At 39.3% G+C, this 27,279-nt stretch overlaps 1 protein-coding gene across 5 annotated transcripts; it reads left to right on the plus strand.

Annotated features, from left to right (window-relative positions):
- The first annotated feature begins 1,416 nt into the window (after positions 1–1,416).
- dspa (desmoplakin a) lies at positions 1,417–27,279 on the plus strand. Of its 5 annotated transcripts, none has more exons than XM_088338430.1 (24): positions 1,417–1,831; positions 4,996–5,080; positions 5,173–5,291; positions 5,375–5,576; positions 9,470–9,595; positions 9,711–9,770; positions 9,838–10,005; positions 10,087–10,191; positions 10,276–10,371; positions 10,450–10,575; positions 12,222–12,380; positions 13,637–13,791; positions 14,510–14,636; positions 14,779–14,965; positions 15,044–15,234; positions 16,890–17,071; positions 17,148–17,286; positions 18,606–18,799; positions 18,896–19,058; positions 19,137–19,220; positions 19,331–19,438; positions 20,686–20,784; positions 20,867–22,681; positions 23,581–27,279. In XM_088338430.1, the coding sequence occupies exons 1-24, from the start codon at positions 1,581–1,583 to the stop codon at positions 26,779–26,781; spliced, it is 8,142 nt and encodes a 2,713-aa protein (XP_088194556.1). In that variant the 5' UTR covers positions 1,417–1,580; the 3' UTR covers positions 26,782–27,279. The 5 variants fall into 5 exon arrangements, with proteins under 5 accessions (XP_088194556.1, XP_088194562.1, XP_088194547.1 ...); XM_088338436.1 differs by having other exon boundaries at positions 15,047–15,234; XM_088338454.1 differs by having other exon boundaries at positions 1,418–1,831; positions 20,867–21,364.

Genomic DNA, 27,279 nt, shown 5'->3' on the forward strand with positions numbered 1-27,279 from the left:
CATGAAACCTCGAAATATATCATTGTGACATTTGAAGCTAATCAACCAAATCCATACAATGATCTGACTTTTTACGGTGCACATTCAGTGTATTGAGAAAAGTAACCAAGCTGCTGCTCGTTTCCTGATTGGTTCCCCTCCTATTTAAACACATCATTCTTATTCACTCCTTGACAGTCCGTCAGCGAACCTCCGCACATGCAAGGCAAGCACTTTTTGACTCTGGCTCCCGTCCTTTGACCACGCTCCGATCTCCCTTCCCGGCTGCTTGACTTGTTTCCGTTCTTTGTCCACGCTCCGATTTCAAAGGCTTCCTGCTTCTCCTGTTCAGCGAGCACCGGATCGTTGTTGTTTTTTTCCTCTCGTCTGACTTCCCCGATTCCTCAATAAAGTTTGGTGTGAAACATTACGCGTTTGGGTTTACTGTCTATTCTGGTTCTGTCACTTTGCTCTATTACTCTGCAATTCCAGTCTTTAGTTATGATCCACAAGTAAAATGATGCATGTTGAAAAATACATATTGAAGCAATCTGTCAATTCCTTCAGCCTCAGCCACTGTTACATTCTTTGACCACTAGAAGTCGATGCTTGTGTAATGCAGGGGTCCCCGTTAAGGTGCCCGTGGGCGCCAGGGTGTCCTCTTTGGACAGCTGAGGTGCCAGCGGTCCTGTTCTCAAAATAACTCACAAGCCCTGGGTCAGTGTGATTTTCTAGTAATTTTTTTTTTTTGTGGTGGACTGAGTCTATTTAACACAACTTCTCATAAGTAACCTGGTAATAACATAGTAACAACATAGTAACAAAAGAGTAAAGTTATTATTTTAGAAATGCATACCAAACTAGGTGCCCTTTGATTTCATTACCAACAAAATGTAGCTCTCCGCTTGAAAAAAAGTTGGAAGCCCCTGGTGTAATGCAACCAAAAATAAGCGCTAAAAAGCACAAACGCAAGCTTTTTTTCAGGTACCTGTCAAGCAAGCTGGTATTAAAAAAACAACTTTTTACAGGTGGGGTGTGTTTGAGGGGTCCTTAGAAAAATAAAATATTTTCACTATGTAGCATGTTTTCAAATGCCCAACTCAGTTCAAATAGCCTATACTCTTAAATTTCCTAACTACTTTTATTGTACTTTTAGCCACATCTTGTTGAAAAAACGGAAACGGTAAAGCCCATAAAGCAAAAACAATTCAGTTTTGCCCTTCCTAAATTTGCCAAAGTAGTGGAAGTGCAGCAAGCCAACTCAGTAGAATATAGAGAGTGAGTGAGCTCAGTCTTTTTTTCTGTCGGGGAGCTCGCAAAAGAGCGAGGGAGTGTTTTGCAAACACGCACAAACAGAACGCTGAAAAACTCTCGTGCGCACACGCGCACAGGCAAAAGGTGTGGTTTCTCTGCGATCCAAAAGCGCGCAGCTTCCGCCCATTCACAGCAGACCGAACCCAGCGCACCAGGAGACGGCCACAGGGGGCTCAAGGGCGCGCACGGTCTGTCCCACAAAAAATACCCCAAAAACCTATTTGGCTACTCACCCCCGAGTTTCCCCCCACTGCAAAAGAAGCTGAACCCAGCCCTTTTGTGGCGAAATGAGCATGTTTGGCGGCTCCACGTCCAGGTTGGCCTCTATGGGCCAGCGGAGTAATTCCCGTCCGGACTTGTCGTCGTCGAGCTACATGAGGAACGAGGTTTTTGTGTCTGGCAACGGATTCCAAGGTGGGGACATGCAGATGGCGGACGGCGGCTACAGCTACAAGAACACTTACTCCAGGTCGTCCATGCACGGAGGCACAGGCGGACGCAAAATGCAAATGAGCGTGGCTGCTGGCGGAGGGATAAGGTAAAGTCCCCCGCACGATCACCTGTTGCGTCGTCACAAACATGTCTGGAAAGGAAATGGAATTCCAATTCAATTTTGCGAATGGTGCCAGTTAAAGGACGAAAGTTCAATCATTATCGTAATAATGACTATGGAAACCGAGTTTCTAAGGGATTCCGTTGCGCAAGGTTCTGACCGTAACAGAGGAAATGCTTGGAACGACCCTCCCAAAACTCCCCTCTGCGCTTCCAGGGTGATCTAATCGCACTTTGGACGATTGCAAACGTCAGCTATTTTTTTTTTTGTTACTACACAGTGGTAACATTATACCCGTCAACCTAAACTTCCCCCCGTATTCTGTACGTTGTTTGCTCGTTTCAAATTGTGTGCGCCGTAAAGCAATTTTGGTACTGCAATTTTTTAAAAATACGCTTCTATGTATAAAAGGTAACACTCAATATATAGACTACTGAAAGTGGGGGGAAAAACTCAGAAATATCCTACAATAATTGTTTGTGTTGTTTATTTGGTAGATAGAATAAACAGGCTTTACGCAAATTATCTTTGTTTTTACTCTACATAGTCTGTCTTGTGGTGAGTAAATAGGTGCTGCGTTGTGTTTGCAAGGTTTATTATCGTTTAATAAGGAGAGTTGCTGTTATTAATAAGGTTGACAACTGGCGCAAGTGGTTTTTAGTGACATTGTTTTATATTCTATTGATTTGGTGGAAGAGTCAACCAAAACTTCATCCTTTACTGTTTTCGTGATGATGAACATAAAACTAGAATAACTTTTTATCATCTCAAGGGTCACCGTCGTGCAAAAAGTTGAAAAAAATAATCCATGACTCCAATTTTATTTTTTTATCTTAAGAGTGGTGTCCATAACTTCAAATTGTTCTCCATGCAAACGCCATCTACTGCCTGAAAACATCATTGCAGTGTCTGACAAGCTCCTTTTGTTGTGTATGCAAGTATAGTGAATTCTTAGATGCGCTCGAATAAACTCTTCTTTTGGGGGGATTCATGTTGGCATTTGGACTGTATTTTTTGTTATTTCACCATTTCTATCCTCGAATAAAAGAAAATAGAAAGCATACATGTGAAATCACTCGTCACTGCAGGACTTTTTTTGTCAGTGTAGCATGAAAATGGTGAAAGTATGGAAAAGCTAACCAAGAAAAATGAAAAAAAAGAAGAGTTTATTTGAGTACATCGAAGAAATGCACATACTTGCACATGCATCATAAATGAGCTCATTGAGGATGCAATGACGACACTAGCCTGGAGATGGCAGCAGAGAGTAACAAAGGTTTAAAATTCGTCCAGCTAATTTAGTGATGATTATGTTGCCTAAAGTGACAGTATAAAGCAAGGGTTTGACACTTTTGGCCTGCAAGCCATTTGTGGCCACCGGGATGGTAGATAAGGCCCTCGCCTTAATTTTGTAAGTTTAATGTAAGTTCAGCCCACGTAAATTATTGATTCATTCATTACTAACTGATTATTATATTCATGTTTAATATTTTCTCATTTTTTGATTTTGTGTGTTGAATCTTAAAAATATATTTGAGAACAGTGCAATGTTTTTTTTTTTAGCTTTTATTGTGGAAAAGCCCATTAAGACACCTCGCCTGAGTTTAAGACCACCTGGTGTAAATATTTTCTTGTCTTTTGTGGTCACCATGTCTCATTTATTTATGGTAGAAAATATTTTGTCGTTTTTTATTTTACTATATTTTTAAATTTATTTTTCCACATTAACTAAATTTGTATCTTCTAAAAAAAAATAAGAATACTAGTAATTAAAAGGAGCAAAAATGATCCGCCAGTAGGAGTAAATTGTTTTTATAATGTTGTATTTTTCTTTTTAATAAAAAAAAACAAGCAAAGACAGAAATCAGAAAAATAGATAATTTATATGATTTATTGTCGTATTTTTTGAAGTGCAATCTTAAACAGCATCATCAAACAAAATAAGTTATTAAATATACTTTTCTGTTCTATGACATGAGTAGAAAACCTGTTTGTAAAAATGAAAAAGAAAATTAGTATTCTGCTGCCATCTACTTTAATGGATGAATGGTACAGCTACTCAGATGATCACTAGAAAATATCAAATATAATGAACAATGGCATGCCTTTTCTTGCAAAGGCAAAATTGGGCAATACCCTGCGGCACAGTATAGTGTGGCACAACACACTGATTAAAAAGTACTGCTCTATCTAAGGGACATCTAAACTGTTTTAAACACATTTTTTTTTGTACAATTTACAAAGCAAATTAAAATGTTGGTTTTTGTTTTATCTAAAAAAAAAAAAAAAAAGCTTTTGTATCAATTTAGTTTAGAATTTTACAAAAATGAAATCCATTTATAACTGTTATTAGATAATTATCATCGTTGGATGATAACAAAATAAAACTCCACCGTGTATAAAACACATTTACTCAAAGTAAAACTGATTCTAACTATATGAAACATGGGCGACAGACTGCAAACCGTCTCCAAGGACAAAATAAGGAAACCACTGTTGTAACTTCTCTGTGAAAGGAATTGAAAATGCAATCACAAATATTCACATACATACACAATCAATGGATTTAATAAATTATAACACATTTTCTCAATTGTTCATTACAGTAGAGTCAAGTAAAGCTGGCTTCTCTATAAATTAAATAATAATTTTGAAAATTTTTGAATTACAGCATACTTTTATGAGTCTTCAAAAGTGAACGTTTTTTGGGGCGGGTTTTGCTTATGTAACCCATGAGTTTATTGTGTTTATAATACTGTAATGGTTCATATTTTGTTATCGCTTTGGGCTTTACATAAATTAAGGTAATGTATGCATGTGCGAGAATGCATGTTTTCACCTTAATAAACCTACACGTGTTTCTGTTTTATTCAATTGAAACAACTTTGTCATTATTATTTTCTTCCACTTAGACCAGTCCAGCACTCAAAGAAAAACCAAAGCTTTCCTTCTAGATGACAAAATCGTTTTGTTTCGTGATTTTTTCCCCCCTCCCAACTGCGCCAATATAGGCTGACAAATTTTTACTTAGATGAAGTGTTCTGTATGACCCTCTAACTTTAAATAGTAAATGCCATTTTTCTTTCTGGGCATTTTAATGAAAGTTACCCTGTCAAAACGAGAATATTTATTGTTTTCTCACTTTGCAGTGTGGAAGACATTCAGGAGAAAGTTATGCAGTTGAAAGCCATGAGTCACGAGTACCTGCAAAGAGCAAAGATGATCCTGCAGAGCGTAAGCATTCCTCCCCTCCGAAATAAGAAACAAGCTCATTTTCGCTCCCGCGACTTATTGACGTAACATGGGTGTGTCTAACGTTTACGCAGGGCGGTTCTCCCGCGGAAGCCGAGAAGATGCTAATGATAGCGGCTGACCACATGGAGATGTTGAGAACGTACGGGATGGACCTGCAGCAGATGCGTATACCCAACGACGCCTTTGCCAGGTGAGCACGAAAAGTAGCGACCTCAGATGGGAACCAAATCATTTGAAAACTCTTGCTTGTTTGTTTGGTTTCAAAACCTGCAGTTTGAACCAGCTGGAGCATATGTATGGTGGTATCCAACAGCAAGTCATGGGCACCATGGGCACCATGGGTACTATGGGGAACATAGGCACTATGGGGTCCATGGGCACCATGACCGTCAAACGGAACACGGCTGTCAATTTGGGTGCATCCGAAGGTGGCAGGCTCTTTCAAGACGCTATGGCCTGGATAAGCCAGCAGAAGGTTAGACTTGAGATGCAAAAAAATGCTTTAGGAATGTTGAATGTGTGCAGTAATACCTAAATACAATGTAGATTTTGAATTCAAATGTCAACTATTTGTTGTTGCATCCTGGTTATTATGTAAAAGTGACTTGACAAGCTTGATTCCGTCATGAATAGTACTTCATACATCATAAACCTGATTTTATACATATATATGACAGTCTCGTGAGACTTTTTTTTTACATTCATTATGTTTATTTTTATTTTTTACATATTCCCAAAGTACCCAAATTATGTATCAGTCTCAATGTTGATACCAGCCTCGTTTTAAGATACCAGTATTGGCAGGCCTTTAATGGACATTTTCTCATGTAAGGTTGAATTAAAATGAATAATCAATTAGTATTATTTTTATTATTCTTAGTCCTATTGATTGACTGGTATTGATATCGATGACCACTTATGAGTTAAGTATCGTCTCTGTGTCAAAAGAATTATAGTGTTGAACATCCCTAGTTGGACATGAGGCTGTTGGAATTTGACAAATGATGTCATGAAACACCAGATTGAAAACAGAGTGTCCAATATAATTGGAACCAGTAGAGAAGCTGTAGATTCTTTAATAATAATAATAATAATAATTTCCTTGTATTGTCATTCTGTGTAACAATGTACACAGAACGAAATGTCGATTGCACCTGACCCGTTGTAGCGAGCCGATGCAGCTGCAGCCAACAGAGGGCGCCGCCGACCACTTTTTAAGTCTTAGGAATGACTCGGCCGGGGCGCGAACCCGAACCTCCCAGTCTCAAAGCGGGCGCCTTACCATCTAGGCTACTGAGCTGGTTTACGATAAACTTAAGAAAAACACAATAGATCCACTTTCAGAATACACTGAGATTACTCTTCTATGTGGTATTATTGTTTGCAAAGAAAAAAGTATATAAAAATTATCGCTTGTTTTTCCTTCAACAGTCCTAACATACGACAGAGATGTCAACCAAAACCCCCACCCTTTAACAAATTAAGTCAATGTGTAAAACCATAACAAGTATATTGAATTAAATTGATTAGTCAATTTCACGTTTAAAAGAAAAACAAACATAAAGCTATTGCAGGTTAGCCATTACTCTTTTACAAACCTGTATCCAGATTTATTTATTGATAAATAACACAGTCTACAGTGTATCAAAAATCTTAACCAGTTGGCAAAAAAATATAGCTTAATTTAAGTGCAATTTTTCCCATTTTATGATAGTTGTAGTTGTATTTGGGGTAAAATAATAGAAGTCACACTAAAAATACGCAAAATATCTTCCCTGGAAAATTGTTTCGCTCATCTTAGGCATTATTTTGAAATCTTAGTATAAAATAATTTTTGGACCGATAATCGTTTTCTACCATATTTTATCGTATTCTACTATATTTTCGATTGCCTCTCTTGTAAAATCGAACACTGATCCCTAAATTTTAGATTTTATTCATTTTAAATCAATTCATCCATCCATTTCCTGCACTGTTAGGGTGCTCGAGCCCATCCCAGCTGTCTTCGTGCAGTGGGTAGTGGAAACACTGAACCAGTTGCCAGCCAGTTGCAAGGCTCATTTTACATAATTTTTTAATTATTTCGCCTATAAACTAACATTTGAAAAGAATACCTAAACAGCCTATTTTTTGCCAAAGGGGTAACCAAGGGCACAGGTTTGGTTTTGTTTTGGTGTTGCATTTTTTAAACTGATAACACACTATTGGTGGGGACACAACAATATATGGTCGATATTGGTGGGGGTGAAAGTGACCTGTCCCCTCGTCCATTCTAAAATGACGGTTTTGGGTGTAATGATTTATTATATTCAAAGATTTTATGACGTGTTTAGTCCATATGAGACACCAAGATGTTTTTTACTTTTTCTGTCCTGGGGGGAAGGTCTAAAACTATGAGCTGCTCTAAACTTTGCACAACTTTCAAAGTCTGGAAAAAGAAGGATCTGATTATTGGCAAAAACAAACTCCAACAAAAAGGCCCTCAATTAGGTTGTGTTTTTTGTGTGTTTGTTTTGAACACGGCATTGTCGCGACATGTTGGGCATATCTGAAGTTGCCCGGTTGCTGGAGCAACACGTATAATTGCATGCATGAGTCAAGATGGAGGAGGAGGAGATTGTGCACTCTCCCTATCACTCCCTTTGACCTGATGGTAACTGAAACCATCTTGACACACTGCCAAAACCTGATCCGCTGGTGAATGAGGCCTCAGAGTGAAGCATTGACGTGTGAGGAGGAATAAGACTGATTAGTCTAAATGCGTGCAAGAGGTAGGGCGAAAAGAACCGTAAATGAGTGTGAAATTTGACACTCAACAGTCAGATGTAATAAGGACGGGGCAGGGAAAATGCCCTCATAACCTTCCCTTAACTATGGTGACAAAAACCTCACCCTTAAAAATGCTGTTTGCTGACGCTAACATAACACCTGATCCGATCTGGCAGCTTTTTTGGGGGGAAGTTTTAGTGCTGCTGGTGAAAGAAGACGTCATGTGTGGCCTGAGCCTAGTAAGTGTGCTTGAAGGGAGTGGCGTGTGAACAAAGGCTCGAAAGAGAAGCGAGAGTGGAAGAAAGGGGAGTAAAGTGCAGGGACAGGCAGAGGTTGTTCTTATCAAAAGACCAGAGCTGAACAAAGAAGGGCATAGTTGGAATAGTTTCCTGCCTGTGTATTAGATGGAGATAGACTGCCATCTAGATGACAAGTAAGGGATTACCACAGATGAGGGGGGGGGGGGGGGGGAGTACTTAATACATTTGTATAGTACAGGCAGGTCAAACATACGGCCTGCTGGCCTGACCCGGCCAGTTGGAGGATTTTATCCAGCCCGCTAAAAATATTTGGGTACGAAAAAAAAGTGAGTCTCTTGGTCATTTCTGTCAAAAATTCTTCTTCCTAAAATTAATCTGAACCAAATGCTTCTTCTATTTCTGTATTTAACACATACACGATAGGGCGCGGGTGCCTTCTGCTGCGGCCGCCTTACAACAACACAGCATACAAGTGTGTGTGTGTGTATATATATATATATATATATATATATATATATATATATATATATATATATATATATATATATATATATATATATATATATATATATATATATATATATATATATATATATATATATATATATATATATATATATATATATATATATATATTTATTTATTTATATATACATATATATTTATATATAATGTATTATATACGTTTTTTGTTTGCTGCTTTGTTTTTAAAAAGAAAAAATGCTACTTCAAATATAACTGGAAAAAGGCAATCATGTAAGACACAGTAAATTATAAGTTTATTTTTCTGAATTCAATATTAAAAACAATTCCTTAAAGAAGTATATTCTACCAAATAAAACAGTTTTTCTGGCTTTAAAGATTATTTTTTCTCAAAAAAAAAGAATTTGCTCAAAAATGAATAACATTTTGTAATTATGGATAAAACATTTATTATCCGGAATATGTTGAAAAAATAGAGAAGCAAACAAACAGGATGGAATAATTAATTAAGGTTTAATTACCAAAACAACAACTTCCGTAAACATCAAATGTAATGTATGCCCAGAATCATAGTGTTCTACTTTTGGTCCATAGCTTTTTGATTTTTTGGGGTCATGAAACCAAATATTTACATCCTTTTTCTGTCCACTGAATACAGATTGGGTATTGACCATCAAATTGATTAAAATCTGGCTAATTGAGCCATACCATATTGATTCCTTATCCCACTTAGTTGAACCAACTTGAATCGTTCATTTTTCCAATTGAATTGTTAGAAACTGCATCGTGTCGGCTTTTGCAGCAGGATAATTCAGTAAATAGTAAGTTAATTGATATTTTCTTGTCAAACTTGCAGCGCATGATTCAAACAGCTCCATGGGGGGACGACTCTGCAACCATTGAGAAACAAATTATGAGCCACAACAAATTCCACAGTTCTATTCAAAGGAGCCAGGAAGTGGACCGTGCCCGGGACGAACTGGTACGTAGATTTGCTTTTCATCACTCAACAGTGACCTTTTCAGTGTGTGTCTTTTGAAGCCCCTTAAGTGAGGTCAGGTGAAGAAAAGGCTATTAAAAGAGTGACTTTTATCCAGGGCATGAGAGGAGACAAGTCCAACCTTTACGTCATGGAACAAGACTGGGACAGCCTGCAGGTAAACAAAACACGCTTGGTATTTGAAGAGTAAGGATGGAATTGATTTAATGTGCATTTAATCTCAGAAAATGTCCCACAACCGAGTCAATCAGCTTCGTGAACTGCAAAGCATCATTGAGGAAATCTCCCGTGCGATCATGTGGGTGAACGAGAAGGAGGAAGAGGAGCTAGTTTTCGACTGGGGGGACAAAAACATCGAGCAGTATATCCCAAAGAAACAAGAAAGCTACTCGGTAAACTTCCTCCCTTCCTGTTTCCTTTGCTTTGCGAACCCTTTGAAAAAAATGTTCACCCTGGTCCTATTGTTCGCACAGAGGCTGATGAAAGATCTGGAAGAGAAGGAGAAAGACTTGAACAAGCTCAAAGTGAAAGCGGACGGCCTCCTTAACAACAACCACCCGGCCTCAGATAAAATTGAAGTGAGTTGTTGAGCTTGCATGATGATTAATAGTTAATAACATGTTGTTTTTTTCTTTAACTAATTTTGCTTTCTGTTCCTCAAGGCCTACATGGACACCCTGCAGACCCAGTGGAGTTGGCTTCTTCAGATCACTAAATGTATTCACATTCATTTGAAGGAGAACGCGGCTTACAGCCAAGTAAGATCTCACAGTATTCCATCCTTGAAACAGGAACCGATTCCGACTATATCCTTGTATACAAAATCTCTTGCTCAGTTTTTCAAGGAGGCGAATGAGACATACGAGAAGCTGAAAAAGGACAGAGAGAACATCCAAACCAAGTTCACATGCAACAAGAATACCCCATTGGAAAACCTTGTGGAGCTTCTGAAGCACCTGGAGGTAGCTATATCATCTACTTTTTGAAAAGAAAAAAAAAAACAATCGAATTTGATTCTTATCGTACCCATCCACTAAATGACTGACTCTCATTCTTAATTAGATGCGCCGCCCATTTTTTTTTCACTCAGATTATTCTAACCATGTTTTTTTGTTTAATGATATAGAAAATGTGGAATGTAAATCATTCACTAAACTCAAAAAAATGGGAACAAAAGAACCAAAATTACGTTAAAAAGGGGCCAATAGACTACTTTTGACAAAATCAAATGAAACAAGATGGGTAATTTTTAAAGTGTGATAAGCAGGTCCTCACACCAGGTAACAATATTGGTGCCATTATAGGCTGGTTTTAAGGTATCGTACTTGTGATGGTATCCAATAGAATTATCAAGTACTTAAAAGTCGAGGAATAATAAATTGCCATTAATTAAATTTAGTGAATATATTCTATCTATACATACTGTAATCCTTATTTTTTTTTTTTAACCATTTTCTATGAGAGGAAATGTATACTCAAAGTGTCTGCATCTGGTTCTATGATGATGACAAATCAAAAAGGACAGTATTTTAGATTGCAAAACATTTTGTTTTGTTATTCTAAGGAAAAAACATTCTTGGTAGTAGTGGATTTGGGTAAAGAAAATCTGAAAATTTGGCTAAAGAGTGCAGCCTTAGAAATATAAATATATTCACTTTTGTGTGCATACTTCCTCAATTAATGACCAGGTATTGACATCATTTGGGATTTACTCTTAAACTCTTAATATAGGGTGGTATGGGAACCTATGCCTTTCCAGCCATACTGTATATGTCTCTGTTCATGAATACATCCAATTATTTACTGTGTTGATACACACGATTTTAGCAAGTGCAAAGCCAGAACAATACTGAAATTGTAATGTGTTTGGTCCAGTATATAAACGGCCCAGTCTTAACTATAGTCTACAGTGAAGGTGTCACACCAACAGACACTGTTTGGGCTGTACATCGCTAAAATTTATTATATATTCAAGCTCAACAGTAAACAATGTGTGTTTACGGTTGAGGCACATTATAATAAGAATTCACAGAAAGAACTTTAAACACCCCAACATTCTAGCAATGGGTGGAGCTATACAAACAGCGCGCGGACTCCTCTCCTGGTCCCAGCGCCGTCTGTTGCCGTATTTTGTGACATTTTTACAAAAAAACCTCACTAGCAGCTTTTTTTGAAACTATCATTTAGGACAAAAATGAGGTTCAAAATGAGCCCTAACACTTTTAACTGGGGGAGGGAGACAAATTTCAAGCATTATATTTAAAATTGATACAGTACGCAGGCTCTGGCATTATTATTTAATAGATTTTATGAAATTATCAAACGTCACTCAGTAAAATTAAATGTGCTGGACAGCAGGTTTTGCAGTTTTGTTGAATGTTGTTTTAAAATATATCTAAATATTTTGGCTTTTATGGCTCTTAAAATGAAAAAGTTACCCGGCCCCTGATATAGAAGCTTTGTTCTAGACTTAGTTATAAATAATAAGTAAAGCCCTTTGAAAATCACTGCACGAACCAGTGCTAGCCAGTTGAGAATATAAGATTTTAGGAGTTCTGTGTGGTATGTTGTGTAGGGTTTGGTACTGAGCACACTTTTCTGTTTACAGAAAGAGAAGGAGCGTATCTTGGAGAATAAAAGACAGGTTCAGAGCCTAGTCAACAAATCCAAGACGATAGTGAGGCTGAAGCCCCGCAACCCAGGGGAGCCGCCATCAACCGGCAACCCCATCATGGTTGAAGCGTTGTGTGACTTCAAGCAGGACCAGGTCGGGCCTCAACCGCCGAATAGTTCAACAATCCCTCTCACGTTCTCTATAATTTAGAGCTGAGGTGTCAAAGTCAAATGGACGGGGGGCCAAATCCAACATTTGAAAACAAACTGAGGGCGGACTGATCGAATGTTGAAAAGAAGTAGTTAATGTTGTACTTGTTGCAACTTGCAACCCCTAAAGCAATGCTTGAGGTTACTAAAGCTCACAGCTAACTATTAAAGCTAAAAATGCGACCAGTCCAGGCTGATGACACCAGAAATAAGAAAACAATACTTAAAATAAGAAAATAAAATTCTGATGTCTGTGGTTTGCAATAATCTGTGGTCTGTGCAGCCCTTTGAGACTCTTTGTGATTAAGGGCTATACAAATAAACATGACTTGACTTGACTAAATTGAGCAACACTAGATGCCAATCAAAGATTTTAATGCGAGTGGCTAAAGCTAAATCTAGTGACAGCATCTGTGATGTCACCTGCTGAAGCAAAGCTATTTGCTATTGTTGTGCCTGTCGCAGATAGCGACATCTAAAACAATGACAATACAGGCGTTAAAGCCACCTGTTGAAGACATATGTTTTCACTACTTGAAATGATTATTTTCACTCAGTATATGCATTCCTTCTCAATTTTTTATGATTTTAATCGAGAAGATAGATGCTACAAGCTGCCTCAATGACGCTAGCTGCACCATCAGTAGCCTATGGTTTATAATTTTAGCAAAAGTGGGTTAAATTGACTTCCAAGAGTAAAATTAATAACAGGTGGTTTCTATAGTCCACTCAACTAAAAACACTTTATGAATCATTTTAAAATCAAATCTTACATCCCTGAATCATAATTTGATTGTGAACTTCCGAAAAAGACCCCAAGTCCTCCACACCGCTAATGCCATTCATTTGCTAGTCTGGCCCCCGTAAAAATCTTTTTTCGACCCTTGTGGCCCCCGAGGTAAATGAGATTGACACTCCTGCCTTATAAGAACACTTTTAAAAAGTGTTATTGATTTTTTTGGGGCATCAAGAAAATTGACAATTCTGTTCCCCCACACAAACATTAAATAAAAATGGAAAACCATTTAAGATATCTCTGAAAAATACAAGGTACAAAATACATTGGTGTTTGTTTGCTGCTTTTCAAACTTCTGAACTACAAATTACTATTAAATCATGGACACTTTCCCCCTTAGCTCCAATATCCATTATGTATATTTACGACTATCTGGTACGATTTATTTTGTTTCGTCATTTCAGAAAGGGATCCTTAAAGGGAATGAGGGTATTCTGAAAGACAACAGCCAGCGCAGCAAGTGGCTTGTGACTGGTCCTGGTGGTCTCGACATGCTGATTCCATCCGTCTGCCTACTGATCCCCCCACCCAATCCCCTCAGCATCGGCCTCGCCAACAAGTAAGAGGAAAATTGTTCCTTTTCTTGTCTTATAATTTAGAATCATTGATGTTTTTCGAGTACTGTTCCAGACAATTCACAGGTGTCATGATTATTGATATATTTTATACTTTTATCTTGTCATACAACAGTATTTTTAAGTTTAACCCAATACCAAATATACCAGTGTCAATATTAGTAGTTAAAGCTCAAAACCAGCATAGAATAAAATGATCCATCCATCCATTATCTGCACCGCTTATCCTCAGTAGGGTCGTGTGAGCCCATCCCATCTATCTTCGTGCAGTGGGCATGAGACACCTTGAACTGGTTGCCAGCCAGTTGCAGGGCACACAAAGACAGACAACTCATTCGCTCGTTCACACCTTGGGACAATTTGGACCGGCCAATCAACCTCACATGCAAAATACGTGGTTCCCACTATATTTCTTCTTTTTATGGTACTGGAGACATTGGAATATTGGCTTTGAAAGTCCTTAAATGGTACTTGAAATTGGCCTTGAAAAAGGTGTCCAAACCATGTTCTTTTGAATACATTAGGAAAGTTTTTTTTCATGATTTGCCTCCGACAAAAATCATATCATTTTCCATTATCAAACATTTTTCACAAAGCGCCAGGGAGCCACTAGTGAGCGCCAGAAAGTTGCATGCAGCACACCCTGGATTTAGTTGTAGTTGTTATTTCTATTCATTTTTTTGCATTGTTTTTGTTCCCTAGGAATGAGCAATATTACGAGGCTATCCTCACAATCTGGAATCAGCTGTACATCAATATCAAGAGCCTCATCTCGTGGCAGTACTGCCTCAAAGACATCAACTACATCAACTCTCTCACGTTCTCCATGGTAATGTCTTACAACCTTGACTCCTCTTAACTCATATATTGCCAGCCTTGTTGAGAATGATGGTGTTTATATCTGTTTGCATCATTAAATCCGCAAACCCAACTACCTACACTTACCTCCTGTGACCTTGTTTACATGGTAGATATCAAAAATGCGTCCAGAAGAATACCGCAGTATTATTAAGAGACTGGAGACCCACTACCAAGAATTCCTTCGCACCAGTCAAGGGTGCGACCTTTTTGGAGAAGATGATAAACTCACCATTCAGAGCCACTTTGATAAAGCTCAGACACATTACGATACCCTCGTCATCCAGATGACCGGCCACAGTGAGTTATCCATTTCACCACAAGAGTGCTGCGTTTTAAATGATCAAGTGATTAAAATCCCCTTTTTGCGCATCGAAGAAGAAGAAAAACAGGAGCCGAGCAAACCCGCACCTCCTAAAATTCAAGCCCTCAGCATCACGCTGCTGAGCAGTCTGCAAGAGCTCCGGCGGAGGCTGGAGTTGGCTGAGTCAGGGCTCACAGGCCACCTGCACGTCTGCCCGGGTGAAAACAGCTTGCAGGAATGTTTGCTGCACATTGAAAAACTGCAGGTATGATCGTCATCGCTTTCATGATGCCAGAGCAGCAAATGTACGATTTCTAATTCAGGTTCAATAATCCTGATTTGAATGACCGGTTTGCTCGCTCTCCTTTGGTCTGTTTCCCTCTGAAATGTTCCAAAATCTTGACAAATTAAAATTATCTTTACATTAAACCACGAAATACTGACCTATATACATTCGCACATTCAGCTGTTAGCAAAATGTATGACCAGGACGAGTTCTGCTTAAAGGTGGGGTGCATCGTTTGAGGTGTCTTTAAAAAATTAAAAGTAGAATATATTTAAAAAGTTAAAAGTAGAATATATATATATATATATATATATATATATATATATATATATATATTTATATCTATGTATATATCTATGTATTTGTCTATGTAAATGTATGTATATACCGTATATATATATTTATATATATATATATATATATATATATATATTTTTTTTTTTTTTTTTTGTGCACTTGGCACCAGGACACCCTATATATATATATATATATATATATATATATATATATATATATATTATTATTTCATTCATATATATCAATTAGGTGTGGGTGAAAAAGGCCCGCCTAAGTTATAAGATCCTCTGTCATTTTTCTCCCTTCTGTTTTTATCTTACTTTTGGCACCGCTGTTGCGGTACATGCAACACATTAGGAAAAGGAAAGGAAGGAGGAGGGGTGGAGAATGACTTCATGCTCGTTCCCAGTTTTTTGTTAGTATAACCTGAAAGAAAAGACCGGACTCAAATACAGATACAAAATAAAGGGGGAAAATGTTTTTGTATTTGAGGAATGAGCTAACTGAAGCGGTCATTATGACATTAAGTCAGGACATGGCAGTAGAGAGGTGCATAATTTCACACTACCTTTAACCATTTTGAGGACAAAAACTAAATTGAAGTAATCTCATTTAGAAAAAAAAGCAGTAATTTGTGCATTTTCTGAGACAACTACTAGAAGTGAGGTAAGGGTTAACATTTTGACAAAAAGAAAGGAGATCTTGCATTTTTAAAATTATTTTTAAATTTATTTTAAGTATTTGTTATTCAGACTCTGCTTTGGAGTAATACGGTATAATGTACTTTTGCTCATTTTAAGTACATTATGTCTACTTTCTTATTGTTTTTGAGTAAAATGAGGTAAATTTGCTAAATTTGCGAATTTTTTTCAGCAGACTGCGAAAAAATACTGTGAAGAACAAATATTTGAACACAAATGGCAGCTAATGATATGTTATTTTTGCTAATTTTACAATATTCTTATAGTTTTTTCTTTAAAAAAACAAAAAATTGAGTAAAATGATCTAATGAAAAATGGCAAAAAATTTGCTTGTCTTTATTAGCTTATTTTACAATATTAAAGGTATAGTTTTGGTAAAGAAAGAAAAATAATAGCTGTAATAAACAAAATAATTTGTCAAAAAAAACAAGACATTTTTAATTAAAAATAATATATATATATATATATATATATATATATATATATATATATATATATATATATATATATATATATATATACATATATGTGTATTTTATTTTAATTTTTTGCCCCCTCCAATGTTTTAACTTGCGTTTATGCAGTGTAGCTTAAGGAAACACTAGATCGATTGCCTCATACATTGTGGATGTCTAGATGGTGCACCAGGATCTGGACTCCATTCACGATGAGTACCTGCGCTTGAGAGAGAAGATTCTGAAGCAGCTGGAAGGGATCCCCCCTGACTCGGAACAAGCCAAGTTCCTCCGTTCTGAACTGGAAATTATCAGCCAGAAACTTGGAGGTCTGCAGGGTCTCTATTCAGCTTACATCCAAAGGTTTGCTTTCCTCTTAGAGAAAACATATAACTCAAGGTTCCATTCCAAACAATTTTTCAATACTGTAATCCGACAGACTGTCAGCGCTCAAGTCCCTGCTCGAGATACTTCTTCAAGTTGAGGATGTCGTTAAAGTCCACGAAGCCCGCCTGACAGAAAAAGAAACCACCTCCCTCGACCCACGAGAGCTGGACAACTATCAGAGCACTCTTAAGGTTTTTGTTTTATTTTTTTTGCACATTTTGTCCATTGATTATGGTGTTTAGACCCCTTTGCGCGCATTGCAGAGACATATCAGCGAAACTTATGTCAGTTTATACCAGACGATTGACAGAAAAAGATCATGGATCGTAGACAGTAACATCTCAAATACGCTTAAAGTATGTGCAAGCAGCAAGATAGCGACTTTATATTAGTGATCAAAGTCAACCAAAAAAAATGGGGATCTCGCTCGACGCCCCAATTTGTGGAGATTTTGTGTGTGACTTTTTTTCCTCGTGAACAACGCTGGGAACAAGTAAAATACCTTTTGATGACAACAAGTTAAATGTATGAAAATACTGGCTCAGATGACCAGTTATTATTTACAGTAGGTTAGTCCAGCACGCAGCCCCACGGTGCAGAGGTTGAGGGTTCAAGTCCAGCTACAGGAACCTCCCTGGTTAAGTTTTCATGTTCTCCCCGAGCATGCATGGGTTTCCGCCGGGCACTCCAGTTTCCTACCATATTCCTAAAACATGCATGTCAGGTTAATTGGCTTGCCCAAATTGTCCCAAGGTGTGAATGAGCGAGTGAGATGTTTGTCTCTGTATGTCCTGCGACTGGCTGGCAACCAGTTCAGGGTGTCCCCTGGCCCCTGCCGGAGGACTGCTGGGATGAGCTCCAGCACCCCTGCGACCCTACTGAGGATAAGCGGTGCAGATAATGGATGGATGGATATATTAAATGATAATGTGAACATTGTTATTAGTATTGTTATAATTATTAGTATTACACAATACCTACTAGCTATCACCAGTACAAGCAATCTTACAGTCTGTAGTAGGCATTAGGAGCAAACTTTTTCAATTCACCAACTTACACTTACTAAGGAATTGCACATTCAAGTAAATCCAAACCAGATTACACTGATAACTTATCCGTGAGGAAATGGGCAGCATACGATGTTTTCCGCCTAGCTCTAATGGTTTGCAGCCAAAGGCTCTTACAATGCTTTTGAAAAAGCCTGTTTTTTGATGGGAATTGCAAAAGTATTGTGTTCCTTAAAATTGCAACTTATGTACCCATACAAGTGTGCATACAACAGCCGGTATGTTGTGTTTATAAATAGCCACTCTAAAAACACATTTCAACATCCGAATGTTCCCTCACTTAATTCAAACTCGTACTGCTCTTCCTGCTGTTTTTGTTCAATAATGTGCACGCATCCTGTTGTAATCCACTGACAACATAGGCTGGAAAGGGATCTATTATAGAGTGTCAGATATTTTTCAGATGTTCATCAATATAAGACAGACATTTTTTTCCCTTACAGCAAATGAAGATCGAACTGGACCTCAAAAAAGACCTTCTGAACGCAATGGAGTCAGAGCTGGCCAAAGCAGTTCAGTGGAACAACCAAGTCTCAGATTCTTTCCACAGGTGTGATGTGGACTTGTCCAAATTTTCAGAGCTAGTGGGTCAACTGTCTGACCGCTGGCGCCGCATCCAAGCCCAAATCGACACCCGGTTGGTTACTCTTCACGCAGATCCTTATTTTTCTCTTTGGAACAAGACAGAAATGTGCTCATTTGTCTTTCCTCCTCCCACGCTTTCCTTTCTCAGGTTGTGGGATCTGGAGAAGCACGAGAAGCAGCTGAAAAATTATCAGCAAAACTTTACTTCCACAGACCAGTGGATAAACAATGCCCGGAAGCGCCAGGACGTCCTACAAAATGTTAAGCTGACTAACATCCAGATGGTCATGGACCACCTTAACCAGCAGAAGGCATGTTTTCATCCCTGCTTCCTTCTTTGCGTATATCTGAAAGGGAAATGTTTGATTTCATGGTCAACTACTGTGTAGGTTCTTCACGGTGAGATTAAAGGAAAGAAGGAGACGGTGGAGGGTGTGCAAAAAGATGCAGACACCTGTGCTGCCTCTATCAAGGTTGGTCTGGCTTTACTCATTTGATTTATCTATATATATGTTGAATATATAAACCCTCAAAATCCTGCTGTTTTCTGATGAGGTTTTTAAAAGATGTTCTTTTTCCCCAGGACTATGAGCTGCAGCTGGCTTCCTATAGTTCCGGTCTAGAAACACTTCTTAATATTCCGATCAAGAGGACCATGCTCAAGTCACCTGCTGCTCTTGTTAGGCATGAGGTGAGCATTGAGGTTTTTTTTCTCAAAAATGTCACTTAATTTTGTTAGCTTGGATAAAATAATGAAATCCCGTGCAAGCATTGTACAGCAATCCCTTGCTGTATTGTGGTTTAGTTATCGTGGTTTCGCTACTTGGTGAATTTTCATCGTGCATCGTCTTCTGCATTGCTCTGCTCGCTTTCAATATAATAATTAGACAGAAAGAATGTTTTTCATAAATTAAAAGTTTATAAAGTACACATTTGTTAAACAAATACTTAAGTCTGTAAAGTGTTTTCGTTCTTGAGTAAGAAATGAATAAAGGTTTCTACTTCGCCGGGTTTTGTTTATCGCGGGACGTTTTTGGAACGCATTCTACACAAAAACAAGGGAGTACTGTTCTAAACATCTTGATATCGGATAATAAAATAATATTATAAAAATAAAATTTGATTATTGTACTGTTTTTTTGTAGAGCTGGTTATCCAATCAGATATGCAAATTGATTTCCATCAAGCAGTAAATGGAGATATTTTAAATTTGAATTCATTTGAGAAGTGAGTTATTTTAGAAAAGGTTTTCGTGGTGTGATGAATCAATATTAATCAGTGAAATTGTTGATTTATTCAATTTGAATAATCTTGTATTTGTTCCTTTTAAATCCAGCTCTAAGAGTTAGATTTTATCATCCTCTGAGCTGTTCAGGCGAGTTTTTTTTAACATATGTTTTTCGTGTTTATATACTGTAAGTGCTACTTCAGTTCCACGTTGTGTACTCCAGTGCAACTAATACTTGAACAGATAAAAATTAATTCACGGACGCACGTTAATTTGTGACAAGCACTCTTGAGTGCAGGAAACATAGGAACATTTATTTTACACACTAAAAAATCTCTGTCGAAGCTAGAAACTTTCTTCACCTAAAACTTGCCTATTTCATCACCTATCAACATCTTATTCTGCGCCTAAAATTAACCTCCTCGTATGCAATAAAAATGGACTCATCATTTTTTTCAATAATTTAACTCAATCATAACATGAGCTGAGTAAAAATGTGCCTCTATGATTTGTATAACTGCATTTTTGGCCTATTACAATATACATTTTACTATGGCGTGACTCCTAGAACAGAAATGGCAGTAAAAGTATTCGAAATATTGTCATGCTTTTGTATGTTGAGCTTGATATTGCTGATTTTTATTCATTTGTATTTTCAGCTAATCAGTTAGTTACCAATAGAAATATAATTCCGTATTTCCTCCCATTAGGCATCTGACCTCCAATCCCACTACATTGAGCTCCTCACTCGTTCAAGTGACTATTACAAGTTTCTTGGGGAATTATTGAAGAATATGGAAGAGCTGAAGGTACCTTTTTAAATGCTATTTATTATGTTTGATAAAAATAGAAATAATAAACCCGAAATCTAAAATAGTTGTCTACTTTCAGATAAGAAACACCAAGATTGAGCTGCTGGAGGAGGAAATTAGGCGCCTCAAGGAACAACTTGGAGATTCTGGCGGTAAAAATAAAGTGCTAGAAGATGCCTTGGCCCGCCTGAAGCTTGAGCTCAGCCAGTCAAAAGATCAGCTCATTTCGCTGGAGGAAGTGAAGAGAACCACATCCATTCAAGTAACTGCCGCCAAGGAGAGCTTGGAGGGCACCCACGGTCAGATCCAAGAACTGACTGACCAGCTCAACCGCCTCAAGTACCAACTAGAGGAAGAAAAAAGGAAAAAAAGGCTTGCTGAAGAACGTTACACCAGCCAGCAAGAAGAGTATGAGGCAGCTGTTCGCCGTAGACAAAAGGAGTTGGATGAGCTTAACTGGCTCAAGATTGACTTTGAAAAATCTGTCAAGGACAAGGAACGCGAACTTGAGAGGCTAAAGATTCTTCTGGAAGAGGAGGCAGCTCGCCGTCGCAGTGCTGAGTCAGATATTTCAAAGGTAAGAACACAGTGCACCCAGGAGATCAATCAACTTAAGCAAACGTACGAGACCCAGATCCACGTCACCAAGACCACCGTCCTTAAAGCCTCACAACAAAAAGAAGAGGACTCTGTTGAGCTAAGGCGACAATATGAAATCCTCACCGGGGAGAAGAGGGATCTTGAAGACGAGCTCCGCAGACTCAAACTCTCCATTGCCCACGCTGAAGAGCAAAAAAACCGAGCGGAGATGGAGACCAACCAGCAGAAGGCATCTCTGACCCAGGAGACAAGAATGCGGAGTGAGCTGGAGGTGCAAATTAGGAAGATCACACACCAGAGGGATGAGGATGAGCTCAAACTTAAAGAGGCTAACAAAAACATTCAGGAAAAAGGCCGGCAGATAAGCATGCTTACACGCGATGTTGACGAAGAAGGGAAGAAGAGGAGGTCTTTGGAGTTGGAAATTAATCTTCTGAAACAATCTGAGGCCGAACTAAAGGCAAAGAATGCCTCTTTTCTTGACACAATTAGCAAGCTTAAAATGTCAGAGAAAGAGATCCACATCACCCGGGTGGAGCTGGAGAAACAGACCATTGACCGGAACAAGGCCGAGCAGAGTGCTGTGAGGTTCCAGAGCCGTATCCGGGAACTCCAATGCTCTCTGGATGCCATGGGAGCTGAAGTGGAGAAGCAAAAGAAGGCCACTCAAGAGGAGTTTACGCGCAGAAAGAGGCTGGAGATGGAGTTGGAGAGGGTGACACAAACATGCAAAGAATATACCACCACTATCACGAGCCTCAAGTCAGTTCAGCTGGAGGCTTCAAACTCTGAAAGGAAGCACGAGCAGGATCTTAGAGCTCTGATGGAAGCTCGGGATAAGACTCTAAGGGAGCACAAACTCACTAAAGACGAACTGGCCAATGTGACAGCTGAGCTAAAGACTTTGAAACAGAAGCTCTACCACGATCAGCTCCAGATCGTAGAGTTCAACCAGCAAAAGGAGAGTCTGTACAAAACCATTGAAGACAAAACCCGCAACCTCAAGGAATTTACCATTGAAATGGAACGCCTGAAGGCTCTGATGCAGAACATGACGAAGGAGAAAATGAGGATGGAGGAAGAGATGAGGGCTCTTAGGCATGAAAGGGATGAGCTGAAGATTAGCAGGGACGCCATTGATGGGGAAAACGCATCTCAGATTTCAGCCTTGCATGTCCAGCTTCAGAGTAGCAACAAGAGGACAGCGGAATTGCAAGCTCTCATCAACGATCTGACCAAGGAGAGAGAAAAGCTTATGGTCGAAATAGACAAATTCCAAAAGCAGTCCTTTGAGGTATTTTTAATTGCACTGAAGGATCGCCTCTGCTTAATTCATTTCTTAAGCTTTTGCATTAACAATTATGTCACAGGACTGAACAATTTTGTAAGTAACATTATGAAACACAAAATGCTGTGTTTGGGAAATTGTGTAAGTAATGTGTGCTACTACTCACATCTGCATGTACCTTTAACTATAACTAAGCACAGAATGAAACTCATTATTGCTGTATACTAATTACATACACATTGAAGTATAATCACAGTGGACTCGATGAATGGTAATATATTTCAATAACAGTTTTTCAACAGACATGATTTTATTAATTGGTGAGTATAACATAGGGAGATAAAACGATTCCTATCTTACGTCTCATTAAGTCACCCCCCTAGCTTCCCTTGAAGTCATTGGGACATCGGCTTTTCCTGCCTCGCCGTATCTAGTCTTGGGTGCATTTTGCTGTGGCTCTGTTTAAGGGCTGGCAGATTAGTGCAACCGTTATACCTCAAATTTAAAAGCCTTTGAAAAAAATGAAGTCATCACTAACATTCACACAGCAAAAAAAAACATATCTATTTTGGACCAGCCACTGTTGGCTGTTGCCATCTTTTTTCCCCGTCTCAATTGCAAAAAACCAGCAAAGGCAGAAAAAAAACTGCACACTCTCACTTATGTCTGAAAGTGATTTGTGCGATATTTGGCCACTAATGGTTATTACTTTGTAAACAAGTGTTCAAAGTACAGTAGCACAAAAAAATCAGGAACAAATAAAACATAAAAAAAATACTTTGGACATTATTTTCAAGTAACTAAGTTCTGAGAGTCTACTGTACCTGCTGCTCACGTGGCTTTTTTGCGGCGAGTGGGGGTCCATTTGCATATTTAATTTTATATCTTTGCTTGTATTTCCGCAGACGTCCATCATGGTGCACGAGTCTCAAAGCAAGTACAGTGAGGTTCTGCTGGAGAGGGATGATTTGCTATCAAAGTTAAAATTACTTGACCAGGACAAACACCGTCTGAAGCGCCTTGAAGAGGAACTGGCTCGTGTCAAACACTCCCTTGAGACAGAGCTTCGTAACAAACAACGCCTGGTTGATGAGAAAAACACAGTTCTTAAGGATTTCACCCTTCTGAAAAGCCAGTACGAGCTGAAAGAAACCCAACTAAGGCAGTGGGAGTCAGACAGGTCTAAGACAGACCAAGATAGGATGAGTCTAAAGAATGAGATAGAGAGGTTGATGAGAGAGCTTCGAAGTGTTGAAGAACGTTACAAAAGCAGGCTTATGAGTTCCGAGAAGGAAGTTCACGACCTTGGCCTGAAGAGGGATGCCCTGCAGAGAGAGATAGAGAGGTTGCAGAGAAGACCAAGTACGTTGAGCAGACAGACCCAGACAGATATGAAAGTTGCAACAATTGACCCTTCTAAGCTTGTATTTGACGGAGTGCGTCGGAAAGTTACTGCCCACCAGCTTTGTGACTGCGGTGTAATAAGCAAGGCGACTCTAGAGCTGCTTCTTCAAGGGAAGAAGACAGTGGACGAGGTAGCAGTTGACATCCAAGTGAATCTAAAGGGTACAGGCATTATTGCCGGCATGATAACAGGTTCTCAAGGGAAGATGCCATTCACAGAAGCAAAAAATAGAAACCTTCTTAGCTCCGAGAGTGCGCTCATGTTGTTAGAGGCTCAAGCGGCAACAGGCTACATAGCAGACCCTGCTTTTAATGACAAAATGCCTGTAGACACTGCCTGTTCCAGGGGGATCGTAGACACGGAAGACAGGGATGTGTTGGTGCAAGCTGAAGCTGCAAGTGTTGGTTTCAAGGATCCCTACACGGGAAAGGTGCTATCTGTGGGCCAGGCTTGCAGACAAGGCCGGATCGACAAGGAAACAGCGCTTCGCTTGCTTCAGGCTCAGGAGGCCGTTGGGGGGATTCTAGATCCTGTTCTGAGTGTGTTCCTGCCAAAAGATTTGGCTTTGGATCGCAATCTTATTGACGAGGAGCTCTACAGGGCTTTAAACCGAAAACCTGCCTGCTACTTGGATCCAACAACAGAAGAAAAGGTGAGCTATGTCGACCTTAGGAGAAAGTGTACAGTAGAACCCGTTCATGGTTTGCTGTTGCTTCATGGCCCAGAAAAACCCATGACTGTCAAGGGGCTCCGTGGACAAGTCTCCGTGACGGAGCTCATCAACTCTGAACTGCTTGACGAAACTGATTTGCAAAAGCTCAGGCAAGGGGAGATTACCAGCAAAGATATTGAGGATAAGTTGAGGTCTTACCTCTATGGATCTACCTGTATTGCGGGGATTTATGATGAAGTCAATGACAGAATATGGCCCTTTTACCAGGCAATGAAGGAAGGTCTTCTTATGAGGGGAACCACACTGGAACTTCTTGAAGCCCAAGCTGCATCTGGCTTTATTGTTGACCCAGTAAACAATGTCTTCTTGACAGTAGAGGAAGCCACGATGAGAGGCTTGATTGGAAAAGAATTTAAGAACAAATTGCTATCTGCAGAAAGAGCAGTAACTGGCTACACTGATCCCGCCACAGGAAAGACCATTTCCCTTTTCCAAGCAATTGAGAAAGGTCTTATTGAGAAAGGCCATGGAATACGTCTGCTTGAAGCTCAGATTGCTAGCGGCGGTATTATTGACCCGAAGGAGAGCCATCGGATAGATGTTTCTGTTGCATATAAACGAGGATATTTTGACCAAGAGATGAATGAGATCCTAACTTATGAAGGGGATGACACAAAAGGATTCTTTGACCCAAACACAAAGGAAAACTTAACATACCTTCAACTAAAGGAGAGATGTATAGCAGATGCCAAGACTGGTTTAATACTCCTGCCTCTCAAAGACAAGAAGAAAGCCCAGGTTTTACAAGAGAGCCGCAGTAATGTCCTCCGCAAGAGGCGGGTGGTGATTGTTGACCCAGACACCGGTTTAGAGATGTCTGTGAGAGAGGCCTACCATCGCGAGTTAATAGACTACGACACCTTTCTGGACTTATCAGAACAGGAATGCGAGTGGGAAGAAATCACGATCAAAGGGTCGGATGGCTCAACCCGCTTAGTGATCGTCGACAGAAAGACGGGCACGCAGTATGACATCCAGGATTGCATGGAGCGTGGCATCATTGACCAGAGTTCCATAGATCAGTATCGGTCTGGAAAGGTAACCTTGACACAGTTTGCTGACCATATCTCAAGCAGGAGTTCGGGCACCGAGCTGACGATCCAAACCAGTAGCGCTGCCGACGTAATCACCTGCAGCAGCCCCACACAGGCCGCACCATCCTCTCCGACCGTCCGTAAACGCTTCAACAGTATTTCCATAACAGTCTCACCACCTGAGCTGTTCGATGACCAGAGCCCTGTAGCGGCCATATTTGACACAGAGACTCTGGAGAAGATAACTATTCCAGAAGCACAAAGAAGAGGAATAGTGGATACCCTCACAGCGCAAAGACTCTTGGAGGCCCAGGCTTGCACAGGAGGAATTATCAACCCCGCCACCGCACAGAGACTAACCCTGCAAGATGCTGTCCATCAGTGTGTGATTGATGAATCAATGGCTAATAAGTTGAAGGCTGCACAGAAAGCCTATCTTGGTTTTGAGGATGTGAAGACCAAGAGAAGGATGTCGGCAGCAGAGGCCGTAAAGGAGACATGGCTTCCTTATGATGCTGGGCAGAGGTTCCTGGAATTCCAGTATCTTACTGGAGGCCTGGTAGATCCCAGCAATGGAAAACGTATCACTATCGAAGAGGCCATCCGCAAAAGTTGGCTGGACGGTCTCGGGGCACAGAAACTACAGGATACTCGCAGCTATCCGAAAAACCTGACCTGTCCCAAGACTAAACTGAAGATCTCTTACAAGGAAGCCATGGATAGTTGCATGGTGGAGGAGAGCAACGGTATGAAGATGCTTCAGGCCTCTTCAGTGTCATCAAAAGGTCTCAGCAGCCCTTACAACGTCTCAAACCCAGGATCTCGGTCTGGCTCCAGGTCTGGGTCCAGAAGTGGGTCTCGCAGAGGCAGCGTGGATTATTCATCCACGTATACCTACACCTTCTCGTCAAACAACACAAGTGCCAACTATTAATTCAACATGAATGACATTCAAGCAATTACTCGGCATTTTTAAAAATACAGATGTTTTATTAACTATTTTACAGTTTAACAGTTTAGAGCTTTTCTGGTATATGTGCAAATTATGGGATGTTTAAGAAAAGAATAGGATTCTTTGTTTAAAGAGTGTTTGGATCTGGTGTTTTTTTAAGGTAGGCTTACTAAAATTTGCAGCGTTTTGCATAATTGAAAATACTCATAACTCATTTTAATGTATGGCTTTTTTACGTGCAGTCTTTTTTTTGATGCATGATCAATTCAGTATCTTTCCTTGTCAACGTTTGATAATGGCTCGCTATTGTATGACTTTTGATGTGTTTATCTTCAGCAAGAAAAAAAAATGCTACATTTAAATGTTATGTGTTTAGACACTGGATTGGTAAAAAATTGTATTAGATGTAAAATTACCACAGCCATTTAATAGTAATTAAAAGTGTTTTGGAAAAACAATAAAGCCCTTATTCTATACCCA

Source organism: Urocampus carinirostris, chromosome 1, assembly GCF_059441175.1.
Source record: "Urocampus carinirostris isolate Australia breed hairy pipefish chromosome 1, RoL_Ucar_1.0, whole genome shotgun sequence".
Taxonomy (NCBI): Eukaryota; Metazoa; Chordata; class Actinopteri; order Syngnathiformes; family Syngnathidae; genus Urocampus; species Urocampus carinirostris.

Bases quoted from the DNA above. Each gene is read 5' to 3' on its own strand.
- dspa (XM_088338421.1), top strand. From the start codon at position 1,581: ATGAGCATGTTTGGCGGCTCCACGTCCAGGTTGGCCTCTATGGGCCAG. The intron at 12,381-13,636 runs GTCGGGCCTCAA...TCGTCATTTCAG, and splicing joins GTGACTTCAAGCAGGACCAG to AAAGGGATCCTTAAAGGGAA. The intron at 19,439-20,685 runs GTGAGCATTGAG...TCCTCCCATTAG, and splicing joins CTGCTCTTGTTAGGCATGAG to GCATCTGACCTCCAATCCCA.